We start from the raw sequence: 21,673 nt of genomic DNA on the forward strand, positions 1-21,673 counted from the left end.
TAAGGACTTACATGAATTTTAGGTCCTGGACATTTAACCTATTTAGGAATTCAGGTTGCCTATAACAGCACAAGAGTCAATTTTCAACCTTGGTCCAAGGTGCTGAGGTTCAAGAGAGCAATTCAGATTGTAAAAAAAATCATGGTCAGGCATTTAATGAAGTGCCTAAATATTGCATGTTCACATCGCCAGTCTTCACACAATAACACCCTCCAGTTTCCCTCCAAACATAGCTGCTGGCAGAAGAGAAGGAAGTAGCAGTATCTAAGTCTTGCAGAATAATGTGATGATGATTAGAGTGTCTGGCCAGAACACAGGAAACTTGGTTTGCAAGCCCTCTTCATCAGTGTGAATACTGACTTGATAAATGCATCTACTGCACTGAAGCAGGCAGCAGACCAGGTAAATTGTTGCTGTAACATTTCTCTCTCCTTCAGAGCCTCCTTGTTCAGTGTGTGCAGAGCTGCTTTAGAGAGGGGCCTCATCCCTCTACAGGCAGGCCTCCTGTAAGGGCCCTACTCTGCATCTTTCTATTTTCAGCACTAAAGATATGCCCTACCAAAAGAACTTGTCCAAAACTGCAAGCTCCAAACTGTCCCCATGTCCTGGTTTCGGCTGGGATAGTTCATTTTCTTCCTAGTAGCTGCTATAGTGCTCTGTTTTGGATTTAGGATGAGAAGAATGTTGATAACACACTGATGTTTTAGTTGTTGCTAAGTAGTGCTTACACTGGTCAAAGACTTTTCAGCTTCCCATGCTCTGCCAGGTGCACAAGAAGCTGGGAGGGAGCATAGCCAGGACAGCTGACCCAAACTGGCCAAAGGAGTATTCCATACCATATGACATCATGCTCAGTATATAAGCTGGGGGAAGTTGGCCAGGGGGCAGTGATCACTGCTTAGGGACGTGCTGGGCATTGGTCGGTGGGTGGTGAGCGGTTGCATCACTTGTTTTTTCCACTGGGTTTTGTTCCCCTCTCTCTTTCTCTCTTGTTGTTTTACTTTTCATTAGAATTTATTATTATTATTATTATTATTATTATTATGCTTTATTTCAAGTATTAAACTATTCTTATCTCAACCCATGAATTTTCTTACTTTTGCTCTTCTGATTCTCTCCCCCATTCCACCAGAGGGAGGGAGGGTGAGTGAGCAGCTGTGTGGTGCTTAGTTGCCGACTGGGGTTAAACCACGACACCCCCCAATAGGCAGGCACCCAGCCTCACCAGGACCCTCCCTGTTGGACCTGAAAGTTCTCCAAGCACCTCCATTTCTGTTCTCCTGAGGACTAGCGTCATTGCAGTATCACCACCTCTGTACTTCTTGCAGCTTTTTTTGTATGCAGTATAGCACTGGGTATGACACTATTAAATACATTCATATCTTTGAATTGTAAATGAGATGATGTCCTAGTTTCGGCAGGGATAGGGTTAAATTTCTTCCTAGTGCTGTGTTTTGGATTCAGTATGAGGAGAATGTTGATAACACACTGATGTTTTCAGTTGTTGCTAAGTGCCCTCCTAGTCCAAGGACAGCTCCCGTGCCTACTGACTGAGCTAGGTACACAAGATGGGAGGGAACATAATCAGGACAGCCAGCCCAGCTGGCCAATGGGGTATTCCATACCATGTGACGTCATGCTCAGTATATGAACGGTAGGTGTGATCCAGGAAGTGCCGATCGCTACTTGGTTATCGGTGAGCGCGGGTGGTGAGCAATTGCATTGTGCATCACTCATTTTGTATATTCTATCATTATTTATTATCATTATTCTCCCTTTTCTGTTCTATTAAACTGTCTTTATCTCAACCCACGAGTTTTTCTCACTCTTACCCTTCCGATTCTCTCCCCGTCCCACTGGGGGGGCGGGGGGAGTGAGTGAGCGGCTGCGTGGTATTTGGCTGCCTGCCAGGTTAAACCACGACAGATGACAAGCTTTGCTGATAAAGGTAGTAGTATGGGTGTAATAAACTTCCATAGGCATTTACTTTGATGCCACATCACATTTTGATTAAGAGCAACACAAATCAGCCTGGAATGCATTATATGGATTAAAATTGACTGATAGGTCTTAAAACATAATTGCAAACAGAGAACGATGAGTGAGGGGATGTGTTACTAGTGGGGCCAAATGTGATGCAACACTTTATCATGGACTTGGAAGAAAAAAAGTAATTACTGATTATTTCAGATAACACAGACACTGGGAAAGAGGCGTTAGGAATGTAAAGGACAAATCACTAATAAAGGGATATCTCAATTATTTTGCAAATATGGCTGTATCAGGTCATCCAGGTTTAGCCTTACCTCTCTATACATGAGCTCCCTTCTCAATTATATAAGCTCAATTATATAAACTAACTCGTCTAGTAATATTTTCTGATCCTGAATGCTTTGCTTTGACAACATTCCTAAACTTTATTACTCAGAAATCTACTTCTCTTTGTAATTAAAATTCAGAATGCCCTACTGAGTCTTGAGGTCAGTTTTAAAGCCATCCTCAAAACTAGATCTGCAGCCTGCTCACGAGTGGGCTGACAGGCTGCTGGGGGCACCTCGCAGAGGGTGTGGGATGCCACGTGCCGAAGGTGCCCTCACAATGTTTTGTTATGGGATGTGCAGAGCTGCAAGGCACAAGGAAGGAAGAGCTCATGGCAGCGGAGGGAACTCTTCTGTCTCACAGGCTTTCCTAATTTCACTCTGGGACCTGTTTATATACAGCCTTCTGTATTTCTCCTGCAGCACCTTTTAGACATAAGTCCACATTTGGTGATATAAAAATGAATAGTGTTTGTTTGCATTTGAGATGTAGCTTGATAAGACTATAAAAGAAATTATACGACCTACTTGTCAGTCTATGAAAGGGATGTGAGCTGATAAATCAGATGCCTCTTCTAGCCCAACTTTTACATTCCTATCAAGGTTTGGACTTTTTGCACACAGACAGATGTCAGCAAGAGGAGCCTGGCAAAATTGATTGGAGGAGGGGAGAGAACATCTATACAAAGAGAGATTTGTGAGGCATGAGTGCAATCATGGCTGCTGAAGCCTTCTTTGAAATAAACCAGATCCTTGTTTTAGGGATCTGCTCCTGTCTTTTGGCCCGGGACAGCAGGTCTCTTGGTCTAAGCACAACTGTGGCTCAGAAACAAGGCAGAGAGAGCAGAGAGAGACCAAACTCCCCAGAGGAGCCCAGTTGTATTGCTAGTTCTCAGCCTGTGCAAACCAAGAGCATTGGAGTCAACTGGAGTCAGCACTAAAACCCAGCAATTACAACATTTTAATTAAACAAAATCTTTCCCAATGCCTTTATAAAACAGCATTGTCGTTGGAGCATTCCCTCCTCACTGGAGGAGATTGAAGCCCATGCTTAGCAGTGAACAGCTCTGGGGATCTCACCCTCTGCTTCGCTTTTTGAAAGTGAACCATGAAAGAGGAAGAAATGAGAGAGCATGTAGCCAGAGGCAGAGCTTCACTTTGCTGGCAGACATCAAGAGTGCTTGCTCCCAGCTCTCCCCTCACGCTGGGCACCTAACATTTTGTGTGGCATTACAGAGCACTGTCCTGGGAGGTGGGACTGCAGGATTGAAGTCTCCTGGGCCAAGGAAGGAATTCAGCCTCAGTTGCCCAATTCCTAAAATGGACACTCTGCTCTGAAAGACAGGTAAGTGCTAACAGAGACAGTATCACTTGCATGGAAATAGGGGCTAATGTTCACAATAGGGGCTAATGTTCACAAGTCTATGGGGCCGGATGGGATCCACCCGAGGGTTCTGAGGGAGCTAGCGGAGGAGCTTGCCGAGCCGCTCTCCATCATTTACCAGAAGTCCTGGTTAACTGGGGAAGTCCCGGACGACTGGAGGCTCGCCAATGTGACTCCCATCTACAAGAAGGGCCGGAAGGAGGATCCGGGGAACTACAGGCCGGTCAGCCTGACCTCGGTGCCGGGGAAGATCATGGAGCGGTTGGTTTTGAGGGTGCTCACGAGCCATGTCCGGGACAACCAGGGGATCAGGCCCAGCCAGCACGGGTTCATGGAAGGCAGGTCCTGCTTGACCAACCTGATCTCCTTCTATGACCAGGTGACCCGCCTAGTGGATGAGGGAAAGGCAGTGGATGTGGTCTACTTGGACTTCAGTAAGGCCTTTGACACTGTCTCCCACAGCATTCTCCTAGAGAAGCTGGCGGCTCACGGCCTAGACAGGTACGCTCTTCGCTGGGTAAAAAACTGGCTGGACGGCCGAGCACAGAGAGTTGTGGTGAACGGAGTTAAATCCAGTTGGCGGCCGGTCACGAGCGGTGTTCCCCAGGGCTCAGTACTGGGGCCGGTCCTGTTCAATATCTTCATCAATGATCTGGATGAGGGGATTGAGTGCTGCCTCAGTAAGTTTGCAGACGACACCAAGTTGGGCGGCAGTGTTGATCTGCTGGAGGGTAGGAAGGCTCTGCAGAGGGACCTGGACAGGCTGGATCGATGGGCCGAGGCCAACTGTATGAGATTCAACAAGGCCAAGTGCCGGGTCCTGCACTTCGGCCACAACAACCCCAGGCAACGCTACAGGCTTGGGGAAGAGTGGCTGGAAAGCTGCCCAGAGGAAAAGGACCTGGGGGTACTGGTTGACAGCCGGCTGAACATGAGCCGGCAGTGTGCTCAGGTGGCCAAGAAGGCCAACGGCATCCTGGCCTGTATCAGAAATAGTGTGGCCAGCAGGAATAGGGAGGTGATCGTGCCCCTGTACTCGGCACTGGTGAGGCCGCACCTCGAATACTGTGTTCAGTTTTGGGCCCCTCACTACAAGAAGGACATGGAGGTGCTGGAGCGCGTCCAGAGGAGGGCAACGAAGCTGGTGAAGGGCCTGGAGCACAAGTCTTATGAGGAGCGGCTGAGGGAACTGGGGTTGTTTAGCCTGGAGAAGAGGAGGCTGAGGGGAGACCTCATCGCGCTCTACAACTACCTGAAAGGAGGTTGTAGCGAGGTGGGTGTTGGTCTCTTCTCCCAAGTAACTAGCGATAGGACAAGAGGAAATGGCCTCAAGTTGCGCCAAGGAAGGTTTAGATTGAACATTAGGAAAAATTTCTTTACTGAAAGAGTGGTCAGGCCTTGGAACAGGCTGCCCAGGGAAGTGGTGGAGTCACCATCTCTGGAGGTATTTAAAAGACGTGTAGATGAGGCCCTTAGGGACATGGTGTAGTGGGCATGGTGGTGTTGGGTTGACGGTTGGACACGATGATCTTAGAGGTCTTTTCCAACCTGTATGATTCTATGATTCTATGAAAGCCAACAGCAAACACCAGTGTTAATGCTCGGGGGGGGGTAGGGGGTGGTGTAAGAGGAAAGGAGAAGGCTTATTGACATATTCTAGAGCTGTCACCTCTAAGCAAGAGTAAATCTTGCCTTCCTGTGAGAAAGGTTTCTTCATCAAACAGCATTAAGTCTGAACACTATGACACTAAAAAAAAAATAACCTCAGGACAAATTTTGTTTTAAAATGGCCCTAAACTGATTTCTTGTCTTCATTACCTATTTTATCTTTTAAACTGTAAAGAAACAACATTAATTGGGATACTAATATCGCAATTATAATTTACTATTTTATAGACTATTGTTTATGAATATGAAGTAATTTAATCCTAAAATACACAAGATCAAGGTATTAATTTTCTTAAGGAGAAGACTGAAGTCAGCAATTTTAATTAACACCCCCACACACACTATCAAGCAAGGTCTATCGGCCTCTTCAAAGTCTAACAGAATATTTATTCATACCCTCAAATTGTCTCCTACTTAACTTACCTTCTGAGCAGAAGCGTTTAAATTAAACACGCATCTTCACACTGCACTTCAGCGTTAGCTACTCAAACTGAAAACCTTTCCACAGAACAGAGCACTAGAAAATCACTGACAATACTGAGCAAATACTTTTAAGAGATTATGAAAGACAAGCAAGCAGAAGGACAAGTAGTAAACTGGAGAAAGGGTAATATAATATGCTGCTTCATAAAGATACTGATCACTTCTGCCTTGCCAGCTTTTTTTCAAGAAGAGTGGAGGGTAAGCAACTGCCTTCTATTAATTTCTTATGTACTCATCACCAAAATATTACCCTATACAACAGTCACGATATATAAATTATTATTTGTACTTGTTAAAAAATTTTTTGTGCAGTAGTTGAGACCATTTTATAACTGCTGAATGTTAATATATTTTTCTATTGTATATAATTTTATTTACTTGGGCCCATTTTCTCCCCTCTATGGACAGCCTTCTAATTGGCAAGTTTGCAGAGCAGGTAAGGCAGTGACAAAACACTACAGGCATGGACTTTAGCCATTTGTGCAGAAGAACTTTGTTTCCAGCCACTGCTGTATCTTCACTCCTTCTGCCATGACGATATTGTTAGTTATAAATCGGCTCTGCCAGCCAATACACTGTTACAAGGTGGGTTTCACTGTCACCAATGCCAACTGACTGTAAAACCCTACCAGAACAAAATGCTGATGTTCGATACCTCCGTAGCAACATCATAAATGTCTGCAAAAGATGCAGATCATTATTGAAATAATATTAGAGAGGATGTAATTGGAGTACATGCTCCTTCAGGTAGCATTAATTGTCATGAAGGGTTAAGTTGAGCTTCAGTTTCATACACTCAAATTTAAGTATCTATGATGTAGGTGTCACAGATGAGCTAGAGGCAGAATTTAGTTGCCTGATCATGTGTACCTACTGTCACCTAAAATACAGTGGTACATCCTGCCTGGCCTCCAGCTGTCACAATCAAAGGAAGTGTCTCCTGTAGGTACAGCGATACCATGTGGTGTCTCACATACCCTAAGGTGTTTCAAACACTGCTGGATGCTTATGTTTAAGCATCTGAACTCAGCCACTATATTCAAGGGAGCTGAGCAAGCCATTGAGCTTACCCTAAAGTAGACAACTGCATTTGGTCGGCAGAAGAGCTCTCCACATGCCAGGACTAGGTGCCGCCTTCAAGGTGAGATGAATCATGCTCTAGGCTGCATTGACTGTGTTGACTGGGGGTTCAATTCAGTTGTCTGAACACGGGCATCTAGACCCATCTATGACCCTGCAAGGCATCTGAGATACTTTGCTGATCATGGCTTTCCCCAGGCATTTGCTCTTCTTAGGAGAACAGGGGGAGAGTCTGCCACTATTTTGTTCCACCGCATAGGCCAGAAAATGTCTGAACTGTAACAGTACAAGGTCAAACATACCAAATTGCTGGAAAATGACAATTCCTGAGGTGTTGGGTTGGATTCGCTTATTCTTAGACTTTTTCATTTTTCCTGAAATACCATAATCACAGACATTTGCACTCTGCTGTATTATATTTTAGTCGAAAACTGTCAGGTTTTGCTACAAATTGTTACTGAGCTTTTCATAATTCACATAAATAAGAAGAAGTAAAATCAAATAGTTCACTATATTATACATAAAAAACTGCAAAATGTACTTTGTGTATTTTAAGCCTGAGGTAGTCTTTTTCTTATGGTATAAACTTTTAAAAATTTATTTCACATTGATCTTGTTCTCTATCTAAAATGTTTAAAAAATTATCTCAGTATGCAAAGTATTACTAATTTATCCTTCATGCTAATGGTATCATTTAAATCACAATTTTAATAAATTAATTTGAAGCAAAGTAGGCATGAAACTACTCTCACATATTAATTTTACACTGAAATAACCTCAATGACTTTAATGGATTTGCTTTTGAATTGTACTACAAGTAAAAAAGAAACAGGCAATGTGTCTTTCTGCAATATCTGCTGAAGTAAACAATTATCATTGCAGTGTAAAGATCAATATTGCACGAGTCAGAATATATGTTTTAGCATAACAATTTCAACTTGTGTATGAATGATTTTTACTTACTTTTACTTACTTTGAGCAGAGATAGACAAATCAGTTAACAATTATGCAGTTTTTCATATCTTTGTTAAACATGCTTTTCTATTAAAGTTTAGCATCCCTTGGGCAAACAATAATTATTTGATATGGTTTCCTGGATAAACAAAGTTGTAATTTCAATTAGGTTAAAAAGTAAAAAACTTAAGATAATCCCTCAGGCGTAAACAAAACTTATTAACACAGTTATTATAACTTAACTTTGGCTTTGAAACACTAATTGTATAGTTACTACCACATTTGTAGTTTTGCACAGTGAAATAATATGAATATATTCATTCAAATTAAGACCTCAAGATTTCAGAGGACCAATAATTAGCAAAAGTTAGTTGCAATCAGGTTAAAAATATTAAAAATGTAATTGAAAACAAGTTACAAGATAATTTCAGAATCTTCCTTTGATGGGCTCTTCTGCTTAAAGAGAAATCACACCTTGATGTATCTGTTTTAATGCAACCTTACACCTGGAAAATGAAGGTTGACTTTATCAGGTCCTATGAAAGGAAATAATTTTTCATGTGATAACTTTGACATCTTACTTTGTAAATGAGTACTTTGGTGATTTGCAGAAATAGCCTAGGAAAAACCTGTCTTTTGACAGATGACATTTTAAATATACTACAAATACCATCCTGTGACGTATGTGCTACACACAGAGCAGCAATACAGTGGCTTTCACTTTGAAAGATAAAATCATATAAAAATATCAGAGAGCGCCTAAAAAGTTTTCACGAATAAAACTCAATACAATTCAAACTGGAATATCTAGAATTTTTTCAGCCTCAGTTAACAGTGTGCACTCAAAACGTTAAATAATTCAGAAAAAAATGCATCAGTACAATTCCAATCACTGATGGCTTTAAAATAAAATACACACATACAGAGATATATAAATACTTATATATACATATTATTATTTTGCTGTTAAAAGTTCTTACAGATTATTTATTGAAAAAGGTCAGAATATCTTCTATTTCCCAATGAGGTAAAACCAGAACTTGTGTTCACACATAATAATGTATTTAAAAATGCCATTTTTATTGTGCTTTTCTTGTGACTATTATTTGGGCATTTCTTAAACTGTTACAAACCTGTGACTCGAAGTTTATCTGTGCCAATTACAACCTCATTTTCATCCACTGTAAAAAGTGGCTTGCCGTCCTTTGAGTTGATCTGAAATTGCTGACCATGGAATTCTACCATTTTAGGACCTGCAAAGCACAGTAGAATAATGGAATAATTACATCAGCTTTCTTCAATTTTCTATATAAATTGCTAATAATTTGAATTGTGGTCTTATTAATTCAGTGTACATTAAGGATAGTGGCCCTGTAAGTACTGAAATTGGGTAAGTCTATTTACATGATCTAATTTGTTGTTCAAAACTGTGCCTGGAATCATGCTTTCAAGTTGGGTTTCCAGGGAATTTAGGAAATCCCTCACGAATTGATCAAGACAAACGATCATGTTCTTGGTGATGAAACTGCTAAGATTCTTTGATCAGTCGATCATCTTTTTTTTCTTTTTTTTTTTTTTTTTTAAATATAGAAACTAATTATCAAAGTCTTTGCAGCATCATTCTTTTTGATTAGGGAAGCTCAAATGCTTTAAAATGACAAACACCTCATGTCAGGGCAGGACCCTCAGCTCTTCCTAACAAATGCCAATTTAGCTCCACATATCTAAGAAATGTTACGGATCATGTTCTTAGAAGAGTTTCTAAAAGCTGCAAGAGTATTTTGCAATCAGATCTGGAACTCTAAAAATTAAAATAATTGTGTGCAAGAGAGTCTTTACATATTACCAGATCCTAAATTCAGTAAAACATTCTGTTCTACAGTGTTGGCTTGGTAAGCGGATATAAATCAAACCCTTAATATTCCCCTTCCTAACAACCTGATCAATTAAAAATTCACATCACATAAGTTTGAATGTCTATTTCACAGAATCACAGAATCATAGAATTGTTTAGGTTGGAAAAGACCTTTAAGATCATTAAGTCCAACCGTTAACCTACCACTGCCAAGGCCACCACTAAACCATGTCTCCAAGCGGCCTCATCTACACGTCTTTTAAATACTTCCAGGGATGGTGACTCAACCACTTCCCTGGGCAGCCTGTTCCAAGGCCTGACAACCCTTTCGGTGAAGAGATTTTTCCTAATATCCAATCTAAACCTCCCTTGGCGCAACTTGAGGCCATTTCGTCTTGTCCTATCACCTGTTACTTGGGAGAAGAGACCAACACCCACCTCGCTACAACCTCCTTTCAGGTAGTTATAGAGAGCGATAAGGTCTTCCTTCAGCCTCCTCTTCTCCAGGCTAAAGAACTCCAGTTCCCTCAGCCACTCCTCATAAGACTTATGCTCTAGACCCTTCACCAGCTTCGTTGCCCTTCTCTGGACACGCTGCAGCACCTCAATGTCTTTCTTGTAGTGAGGGGCCCAAAACCAAACATAGTATTCAAGATATGGTCTCACCAATGTCGAGTACAGGGGGACGATCACCTCTCTACTCCTGCTGGCGACACTATTTCTGATACCAGCCAGGATACTAGTGGCCTTCTTGGCCACCTGGGCACACTGCTGGCTCATATTCAACCGGCGGTGGACCAACACCCCCAGGTCCTTTTCCTCTGGGCAGCTTTCCAGCCACTCTTCCCCAAGCCTGTAGCATTGCATGGGGTTGTTGTGACTCAAGTGCAGGACCCAGCACTTGGCCTTGTTGAACCTCATACAATTGGCCTCGGCCCATCGATCCAGCCTGTCCAGGTCTCTTTGCAGAGCCGTCCTACCCTCAGGCAGATCAACACTGCCGCTCAACCTGGTGTCATCTGCAAACTTACTGAGGGAGCACTCGATCCCCTCGTCCAGATCATTGATAAAGCAGAACTGGCCCCAGTACTGAGCCCTGGGGAACACCACTTGTGACCGGCTGCTAATTGGATTTAACTCGATTCACCACAACTCGGCCATCCATCCAATTTTTTACCCAGCGAAGAGTACACCCGTCCAAGCCATGAGCAGCCAGTTTCTCCAGGAGAATGCTGTGGGAAACGGTGTCAAAGGTTTTACTAAAGTCTAGGTAGGCGACATCCACAGCCTTTCCCTCATCCACTAAGCAGGTCACCTTGTCATAGAAGGAGATCAGGTTGGTCAGGCAGGACCTGCCTTTCATAAACCCGTTCTGAGTGGGCCTGATTGCCTGGTTGTCCTGTACGTGCCATGTGGTGGTACACGGCATTTGAGAGTCGTCACCTAAACCTATGTTCAGAATTAGAATTACACAGAATGGTCAAAGCAGTTAAGACTCCTTTTCAGCAATTTTTAATAAAGGTAATTCACAGACCACCCATGGGACCAAGAGGCACTGAGCTGCTTCCTTCCCAGTAAGAGTCTGTCTTATCATGCCTACTCCCATAAACGTTAAATATCTTCCAGGCTGTAATTCTCAAAGGAAATAGGACTTTTTGTTAGATCTCACATTAAAATGGCATTAGGTGACGGATGATTGATGCTGCTAAAAAATATATTCAGGTATTTCCTACAATTTGCATGGTAGCTGATGTGAGAGATGCATACCATAAGGTCCTATACAAATGCTTATTGCTTCACTCAGCAGATGCAAACTATTGCTTTTAATTGCCCCCCATGCATGGAAAGGGTTATAGAAGCCATAATGTCCTAAACTAGGGCAACGATTTTAAGGCATAAAACTCAATACTGATGTCCTGGTTTTGGCTGGGATAGAGTTAAATTCCTTCCTAGTGCTGTGTTTTGGCTTTAGTGTGAGAAGAATGTTGATAACACACTGATGTTTTCAGTTGTTGTTAAGTACCCTCCTAGTCCAGGACATTCAGCTCAAGAAAAAAAACAAAACAAAACAAAACAAAACAAAACAAAACAAAACAAAACAAGCATTGGGAGGGAGCACAGCCAGGACAGCCAGCCCAGCTGGCCAACGGGGTATTCCATACCATGTGATGTCATGCTCAGTATATGAACGGTAGGTGTGATCCAGGAAGTACCGATCGCTACTTGGTTATCGGTCAGCGCGGGTGGTGAGCAATTGCATTGTGCATCACTCATTTTGTATATTCTATCATTATCATTATTATTTTCCCTTTTCTGTTCTATTAAACTGTCTTTATCTCAACCCATGAGTTTTTCTCACTCTTACCCTTCCGATTCTCTCCCTGTCCCGCTGGGGGTGGGGGGAATGAGTGAGCGGCTGCGTGGTATTTGGCTGCCTGCCAGGTTAAACCACGCCAACTGATTCTACTTGAAAATGGTCAGAATAGAGGGCTGAACTCCGCAGTACATTGTACTCTGTTGGACATGGGCACCCAGGCAAAGCCTTACTGATCTCACTTTGGCTCTTCTCTAAAGTTCCTCTGAAGCACATGGCTTTATTTCTGAGAAGTGGATTGCAAAAAGTGAGCTCAGAAAATATCTTTATTCAGTGACAAAGTGTTAAACAGTCTTTTTTTTTTTTAACAGCAAAAGAAGCAGTTCTGGGTAAGTGAAGGAAGGACGGATCCCTATCAACGCTGTCCCAGAAAATACTGGTTAAGGTGTTTTATCGTTCCTGTTTCTGCCCAGCAGCAGTAATGAAACTGCCCATTTATGTAGTGTAAGTAGATCCTTGTTTATTCAAACAAATCAAAGGCCTAAGTAAACTGGCTGTTATCAACTTTACTGGTGCTGCAGGGGCCAGTTTTTCATCCTTCTCATTCATCCAACACCATGATTATAGTGCTCAGCACGAGTGTGGAAAACACAGACTAAAGCCTCTGCTGTCTGACACGATACAGGTCAAGTGATTTAGGCACACTGAGGGTACCACGTTTTTGCTGGAAGGGATTTAGGAGTGATTCTTGGTCTCTTCTGTTGAAGGTGTTTTACACTGTATAGAAAAGGAAGCTTCTATTTGGAGCCTTTATTTCCTCCACAGGAAGGGAACTCAAGTGTCTAGCTTCCAGGTCAATACGCTGGCTGTAAGACTGCTGGAGAAAAGTTGCACTACCACATTTTCTTCTCCTGACGCTGCTTATTGTCAGAGCTCATTCTAAAAAGCATGCAATTAAAATATCTGCTGGATTAGACCCAGTAGATGAGATGGAAATGAGAATGCTTACTCTCTAGGCTCTGAGAAGGTTAGGTATTTTTCTTTTCAGCACTGTCAATATTTTAGTAGGTCTGGCATGCCAGAAGCAAATATTTTTATATAGCCATAGAATATTTATTGATTAAAAGAATTAGTAACTGAGTGAGGATCCTGAAGACTTACATTTTAGGTATATGTACTTTAAAGTAAAGTAGGTGCCCAAGAACTTCCACAGACTCAGTTCTAAGCTGTGAGGTTTTATGGTGTAGGTAATCTTTAAAATACTAATTAGAAACTGCTGTAAGTGTATTTGTGCAAGCTTGCAAACAATATGCAGCAATATCTCTAAAAGACAACTCAGAAATATATACTGTTTATATATAACCGCTAATTATTTACACATGATCACAGAAAAATACTTTAATATGATGAAGATACTGTATGTTTAGAGGGAATGCCATTTACTGACTTCCTTGGTACAAAGGCAGTCAGCTTTGAAAATAAATTGCTGGGCCTGAATAGTGGCACTTCTGTTCTTTCCTTCTCAGCACCTTGGTAGACACAGAAGTTTTCATTGATTATAAAGCATTGGAAAAAACAATGGATTTGAAAGAACTGAAGAAGTGTGACATGATTTGAACAGGGCCTAACTTGATTTCGTCTAGGAGTACATTTTTCTTCTCGATTTGCTAATTTGCTGAATCTATTTTACAAGCAATCTTGTCAAAGAAGTATTTTTCATGTTTCTCATAGTAAGAACAGGAAAGAACTACCTCAAACAGCATGAATCGAGTATTTAATTTGTACATCTGCATATTGCCAGAAAATTGACAGGTTTTTGTTTGTTGGATTGTTATGGAATGTAGATTAATTCACAGAGAGATGTGACATGACAAAAGAAAATAGTTATAAGATATAGGAGCTGCTTTAACTGTTTGAATTTAGGATGAATATATACACACTAAATAGCATTTACATACCTTGGACCAAATTCTTTTTCTCTCACCTAACCAAAGTAAACAAGCGCATGTTGTGCAGACTGACTTTCTCAGCTGTCCTCTCTAACGCAAATTTCAGGCATGGTGAATGTCATACTGATACAACTGGAGATGCAATATATACCAGTTTAATTAAAGTGGTCCGTGTATGGACTGACCCCATTCCCACAGTGATTGGAACAAGGCTGGGATTCAGCCTTTCCACTCCCAGCTAATTGGTTTTAACATTAGACCACATAAGCCCATTCTTGGGGTCTCCGCTTTTCTTCCACTCGATTAGTATCTCATTATTCCAGGCAAGGCTAACACCTTTAACAGGAGAAATTGAGGAAGTCCTACTCTAAAATAATGAGATAGGGGAAAAACAGAGAAAAATCTCCTTAGCTAGAAGAACAATGAGAGATCTAACAGGATTTGGAGAAAGTGCTTATCCTGGCTGAGCAGTAAGTTTTAACAAGCTGATGAATACATCTATACCAATAAATTAGAGAAAGTCAGGTCAGAGGAGACACAAGCACTGCCAATTTCTGCTAATCTGGTAGCACGCTCCTTGGCACCATCTTGACCTGTGCCACACAGCGACCTCCCAGACAATGCCCCTGACCAGGGCCCGTTAGATGGGTGGATGAAGATAGGGTGGATGAAGCTCTCCGGCTCTGGAGGGAAGTGGGCTTAGCTGTGTCATGAGAGTTGTGCCATGCCATCTGCCCCTGGGGCAGACTGTGGGTCCTGGCCTGGTTTGGTTGCTAATGTAGACGTAGTCTATTCCTACCTGCTAAACACTTTCCTACTTTAGATGTTTCTGGTCATACGCTGAGTGACTCATTAAGGTATTTAGGGATTTTTATTGCTTAAGAAAAGTTTGGTGCCTATTGCTCTTAACTTCTTCTGCGCAAGAGTTAGGAGAATGTAAACATTGAATTTAAGCATGTAGAGGGGCTGTTAGGAAGGATCTAAGACGAGTGCATTGTGAACTGCACCCATTATATTGTAAAGCTAGACTTAAATAAGAAAAAACACTACAAGCACTGAGAGCGCTCACTGCACATTACATACTTCCCAAAGTAATCTTATCTGGTGACTCTTTGAAACTACATTTCATGGCCTTGCCCATGTTCTCTCCTGTTTGATCCTGGTACTTGCAGACTTGAACAGATCTTTAACAAGAATCTTTAGGTCCATAGTTTTCTCAATATGAATGCCCCAGTAAAGTGGGACAAGGGTTGTCCTGTAGATAGTCCTCATTATCAAAGAACGGTATGGATAATAAACGATGCATTTTAAAATCTTTAGAGGGAATGCTAGGGTAAACCAAATTCAAGCATATGTTTTATTCATGCTAGAGATGAGACATCTCAGTATATGTAGAACAACTTTCAGAAATCAAAAATAGGCTTCTAAAGAAATGGGGATAAATTTATGTAACCAAAAGTAGCCATTAATTTCTCTTAGTTGTATTTCACATTACACAATACTGCAATGACATTAATTGTATTGTGATCCCAGTAGGATTAATTTTCAGCTCATAAACAGCAGCCAAATTCAATATCTGAAACTTTAATCTCCTAATTCCTAAATGCATTTTGTTTACAATCCTAGTATATTAACTGCATGTAAGTCAACTAATACTATATAATCATACTTGTTGATAAATTCCTACAATCAAAAATGTAACATGACTGAATGCAGGTTATAGAGTTGTAGGCTATCCTTGCTAACCAGGCTGACCAATAATTGCCCATTGTTTTTGTACACTTCCTCCTTTAACATGTGCAGTTCTGATACAGACCTTGTATGTGATCATCATGTCACATACCTCTTAACACTGAGGATGCCACTTTAAATGATGAAAAATTGTTTCGAAAACAATTGACCTATGGCCTGCAAAGGAGCACACTGATAAAAAGTATTCCTTTTTGTTTCTCCTCCTCACTCTCGACTCCCCTAGGTGGTTTTCCAGGGAAGGAAAGTTTTTTGTTTAGTGACTCCATTTCAGTGGAAAAGCATTTAAATAAATTCCCTTCTACTGCTACCCAGCCTTTGAATTCCAGGCCAATACAAATGTAGAAGGACAAGACCAAAGAATCTTCTGTCAAAAATAGTGCCTGTCATAAAATACATATCCACAAACTTGACTTAACATCAATGAAATTGTGACATGTAGGCAGACTCTTCAAATCCAGTTAGTTCTGTCAAGTACTAAGCACTTTTAGTGTGTCTTTAGATCTTTCCGAAGAAAAGGCTTTCCAACACTGAAGTTATTTATTTAATTTCAGATCTTTTATTTTCTTACTCTCTTCTGCTATCCATTATTTTTGATAACCTCTGGCTGTCACCTACTCTGTATGCTTCCCTCTTCTCCTACCACCTAGAATCATTGAAGTGTTGAATATAAGCCAAAATCCTGAGCGCTTTGGGGTATTGCTATGCAATTTCATTTTTTTAGTTAATTTTTATTATATTAAAACACCTTACTTAAAATAAGATCTCATTAAAAGTGTATTAGAAATGTAATACCCCTACAGATTCAGTTCTAGTTCCATGAGTAATACAATACCAATAAATGTAAAGTCATTACTTTCAGAAGCAGATTTTCATATGGAATGGTATGGAAGTACTTGCTGGTCTTTTATTAGAACAAGCACATTATTACAGAGAATATGCAGCACACTGCATATATACATTTTATGTCCATATCATACATCTCACATCACCTTTAAAAACATCTCTAATATATTAATAGAACACTTGCTCCTCCTGTTTCATCTTTTTCTCTCAGTTCTCCTTTTACGTAATGGATGCAACAATTACACCCTCTCAGATCAAAGAAAGGATGCCTTATTGTCAGTACTTCTTATATTTTGTTGTTCTCTATGGTTGAAGACAAGTCTAGAGATCTTTAAAAAATTCGTTCTGAATGATCGTTGCAGACACTGACCATGCAGACAGTGGCAACCCAGCCTAGTGTTAGGTATTTAGGTGGTAGTACTTTCCCCTCTCAGAGTGATTTAGGTAACTAAATGTCTTTAGCCATCTGGGCATTATCCTTATAAAATACTCTATTTAAATATAAAAAATATAAAAAAATAAACCCATGAAATATTTCACTGTAAAATGGATTATTGCATGTAGAAACCATGGCAGGAATAGGAGATCATGTTTCTCACACAATGACTTGGCAAAAAGGCTATGGTGTCACCTTTTCTCTCAGGCCTAATAAATCCAGAATTTGTTGCATGATGAATAACTTCAACAGTAAAAGGTGAAACACACAGTCCTCAGACAGGTAAGGTGAAAAGGAAAGTACTAAAGGAGATGAGGCACGATAATTTGAAACCCTGTATGCAGAGAGGACAGCTGATCTGAGCCTCTCATCCCTGAGCGAATACTTTAACCACTCTATCTTATGTATAATGGATAATTCTTCTTCCTCCAATTATTTTTTTTTTAAAGAGAAAGTCATGAGTGTATTTCCATAAGGTCAACTCCAGCACTGTCTTTCAGGAGTATTCTATGCATGTCTACTGGATCTGGGCAGAGGACAATGTGAGAGGACCAATTAAATAGATGGGGCATGACTCAATTGCCAACATAGCTGTCTAGTGCCATTATATGTACTTTGGTGTTCCCTGCCTGGCCTTCAGCTTATTTTAGATGCCCTAGAGTATCTAAGACTTCTACATTGGGCTAGAAGGTCTGACCTGCGGTCTGTAAGTGACCTGAGCCCTTCCAAAGAGTCAGCTTAAGACTGGGCAAGACGGAATCACAGAAGAATGCAAGTCAGAGGTCACCTCTGGAGGTCACCTAGTCCTACCTCCTACTCACAGCAAGGTCAGCTTGGTTTGAAGTTAGATGAAGGTGCTCAAGGTCTTGTTCAGGTGGAATTTTAACACCTCTGGGGCAGGGGAGTCAACACCCTCCTTGGGCAACCTGTTCCCGTGGTTAACCGTTCTAACAGTGATATTTTTTCCCTCCTTCTATCCAGTTGCATTTTGTCTCACCGCAACCTATGACCGTTGCCTCTTGCCCTTTTGCTGTGTACCTCGGAGAAGAGTCCGGCTTCATCTTGTCTCTAGCCCTCCTAGAAGCAGGCAGAAATCAGAAGCCCCCTTTAAGCCTTCTTTTCTACAGGTTAAACAAACACAACTTCTTCAGCCTCTCATACCTCATGTGCTCCCACTCCCTGACCATCTTAATGGTCCTGTGGGAGTCTCCCCAGTTTGCTCATTGCTCTGTCATACTGGAGGGGGTTTAACACAGTACTGTGTGATGCAGTCTCCCAGGAGTGGAATAATGCAGCCCAGTATGCTATTAGCCCTCATTGCCACAAGGGTACACTGCAGATACAATGTTCAAGTAGTCCATCAGGATGAGGGGTGTGTCTTCTTCTGCAGACCTGCTGCAAAAAGATAGGGATCTAGCTCCTTTTTCGGCCACTAATTGCCATCGGGAGTCTTGTTGGCTTTAAGAAGAAAGTACTGTTACATTTGAAATTACTAGGATTTTAGATGTACTTAATTACCCAAATTCTATAATAGATTATAGTCACAATAAATTTCAGCTATTTTAAGCTAACCTTTACAAATTCATCTAGAATTAACCAATGCCAATAATTCACTCTTCTTATTACTTTAAAGGAAGGAAGTACAGGAACTGTCCTCACCTTTATCAATAACTATTATCTTCGAACTATCATCCAATGACTTATATTAATGCTTACTATACCATATGAACGAAAATATGCTGCTTGGGATTGCGAATTTACTGAAAACTGTGAAAGTCAAGAAGGTTATAAAGTATTTAATAATTCTTCTTTTTTTCATTTATTTTGAATTCCTTACTCCCATTGAAATAAAGAGAGAACAGGGCTACTCAGATGAGTAATTGCTCTCTGATGAGACCTAGGTATCCACTATCTGGTTCTTTTTCCAAATAAAAAATGATTTCCCAAAGATTACCTTTTTTTCAGAGCTAAGCTCTGTAGACTTATATACATATTGCTTTTCTCTTCTTCTAGACACAGTTAGAAGAGAAGTGACAGCATAGGATTCAAATCTCCTTGGCCAGGTTAAATTTCCCCTTAACTATGATGCTGGCATATTTAAGCAAGTTGGCAATGCACATAACTACCTGATTAACTTCCAGAGGATGTTTAAAGTCTGGCTTAAGTCAGCATTGCTGACCCTGAACATTATCACATATTTCTTCATAACGCTTATCATATTTGGGGACAGGGTGTGTAAATCTTGCTATGGCAAGCACCTTACTATACATGGTACGTAGACATCAATGGTATTTTTTTGCAGAAGAGGATACTGTTCATTGAGTCTAAATATTAAACTGTAGCTGTAATGACTAAATTACTTTCTTCATAAATAAGTTTTCATGGCGATATGCTTAGCTAGCTTTAATTTAAATGTATATTGATTACTACTTACTTTTTTCTGCTATTTGTTTTAATTCTTTTCCACATTATATCCATTTAAATACACAATGATCTCACAAAAGACTAATAGCATATGCATTTAATATAGAACACAAACACATCTGCCATGGATTAAACCAGGAAATTAGAAAAGAGGATTGGTTAAAAAGTCTCTAGGATGTTTTAGCAGCCACCTGTCATTCTCTAAATTTTGCCTCATCTGAGTCAACTAAATTTTACTTTTAAATAAAACTAGCATGTATGTCTTGATATGATCAGATTCATTGGTAGCTAAAATTTTTATACTTCTGGAAGTAAAACTCTAATCCCCTTGGAACAAATATTCTAAGTTCTTGATCACAGGAAGACTTAATCACCTCAAAAATACTTCATTGAAGTTTGCAATTTATCTTTCTATTAATTACTCCTATGTTGTACCTTTCCTTCTTATAACCCAGTTAGACAGCAATTAAAGTTGTGCAAATAATCAACTTCCTGCAGTCAAAGATCTTCAAGAAATATGTTCTGGCTTTTATCTTAAAGATAAGAAAGAACTTATTTGGACAAAAATGGAGTTTTTAATGAAAGCCTTCTGGGAAAAATAAAGAAGGAAAAGCTAAATGATTTTACAATGTCATTAATTGAGTCAAGTTTATGAAACTGGCTTCAGGGTTTTCCCTGTAAAAACACCATCAAACTCTTCTTACATACATCATGCTTCATTAACATTGTTTCCCTCCTATTATGTCTCTGATGAAAAAATACCGTCACTTGAAAATGAAATATCAAAATGCTGATAAGAAAACCAGAAATGATTTGACATTGGAAAGTAGTAGTTTATAGATGGCAATTAATGCTAATGAAGCAATATATTAGGTACTGACACTTATCTGTTTGCTTGAACGTTGCTCCTGTTTGAAAGAAGAGGGGCGGGATAGCACAAATGCTCTCATTGTAACAGCTGTTCAGATTAACGTGATGGACATGAAAATAGAAATTTGACTGTGATTCTGTTTTCAGATTGCATAAACCATTTTGACTTTTACCATACTCCCATGCTTTATGAGTGGTGCTGATTTCATGTTTCAAAGTGCAGAACAGCTTCATAATACAGTTACCTAAATAAATTCCTTTTAGCTTTAAATACTTCAAACTGAATTCCTGCCCTGAAGCTACTGATTTTACTGTTCCTTGGTGTAAATGATTGAACTAGGAGGAGGACCAACAGTCCACTGTACCGGAATCTGTTCTCACAGACCTTGCATGACTTTGGAAGCCCATTTCCTTTGTGTTTTTTTTTCTCCTGAAAAAGACATATTGCAAGCAGAACTTAGCGTCTTCTGTAGGTTGAAGCCTCCTTACATCATCCTTAAAAAATAGATCTTTTAAAAAACTGGCCCTACTTTTCAGTAAAGATAGTTGGAAACATGCTGCTCTTCATCCACTTTCTTAATGTTTGGCACTGGAACACCACTGCAAAATCTGACTGTATTATATTCATCTGCTGGTAGGCTGTATATGTAAGCATATGTTTACTTCGGTGAACCATCATTCACTGTTTGATACCGATGTTGCCCTTAAGTATTTGATAATTGACTATATCGTCTATATGTTTCTTTTATATATATCATATATTCATTATCATTCATTATTGAAAAAGTTTGATAATTTTTTACACTAAGTTGCTTTATTGTGGCTCAGGGTATAAAGGAAAGGTGCTACATTTCTTTTTTATTCTAGGATGGAAGAAGGCTTTGAAGTGGTAAGAACAGGAATCTTTGAGATAATAGCAGCTTTCTTCAACTGCTTTCTTGGATTATCAAAGGAAGTTTTAGATATTTCAGTTTTGAAGGTTGATGAGCAAGCTGTGATAATGACATCCGAATCTTATTCATTATTTTAAAGACAGGAGCTATTCTAATGAAAATAGTTACCATCTGTTCTGTAGAAATCCTTGCCTTGCCTATAGGCATCTGTCTCCACAGCTTTCTTAATTCCCTCTAACTCTCAATCCCGTACCTTCCCACATCTGTGCCTTGCTTAGGTTCCTTCCTTGCTGTCTGTTGGCCAACATCCTTTTTTAAAGTCCCATTTCTCCCAGAAATATTCCCAAAGCAATCACATCCCATAATCCCTTAACTAAATGCCCCATTTCCTTTTTTGCTTGAAGTTGTTGGTTTTTTTTTTTTAACTATTTACTTTGTTTTAATATGAGT

The 21,673-nt window shown here is 40.2% G+C and overlaps 1 protein-coding gene across 2 annotated transcripts in view; it reads right to left on the reverse strand.

Moving 5' to 3' along the window:
• SGCG (sarcoglycan gamma) overlaps positions 1 to 21,673 on the reverse strand; it is a 108,671-nt gene that overhangs the window by 26,560 nt on the left and 60,438 nt on the right. For both annotated transcript variants that reach the window (XM_075139929.1, XM_075139930.1), the window contains one exon: positions 9,021 to 9,140. In XM_075139929.1, coding sequence (XP_074996030.1) covers positions 9,021 to 9,140 — 120 coding nt within the window. The remainder of the gene's footprint in view (positions 1 to 9,020; positions 9,141 to 21,673) is intronic.

This window comes from Calonectris borealis, chromosome 1 (assembly GCF_964195595.1).
Source record: "Calonectris borealis chromosome 1, bCalBor7.hap1.2, whole genome shotgun sequence".
Lineage (NCBI taxonomy): Eukaryota > Metazoa > Chordata > Aves > Procellariiformes > Procellariidae > Calonectris > Calonectris borealis.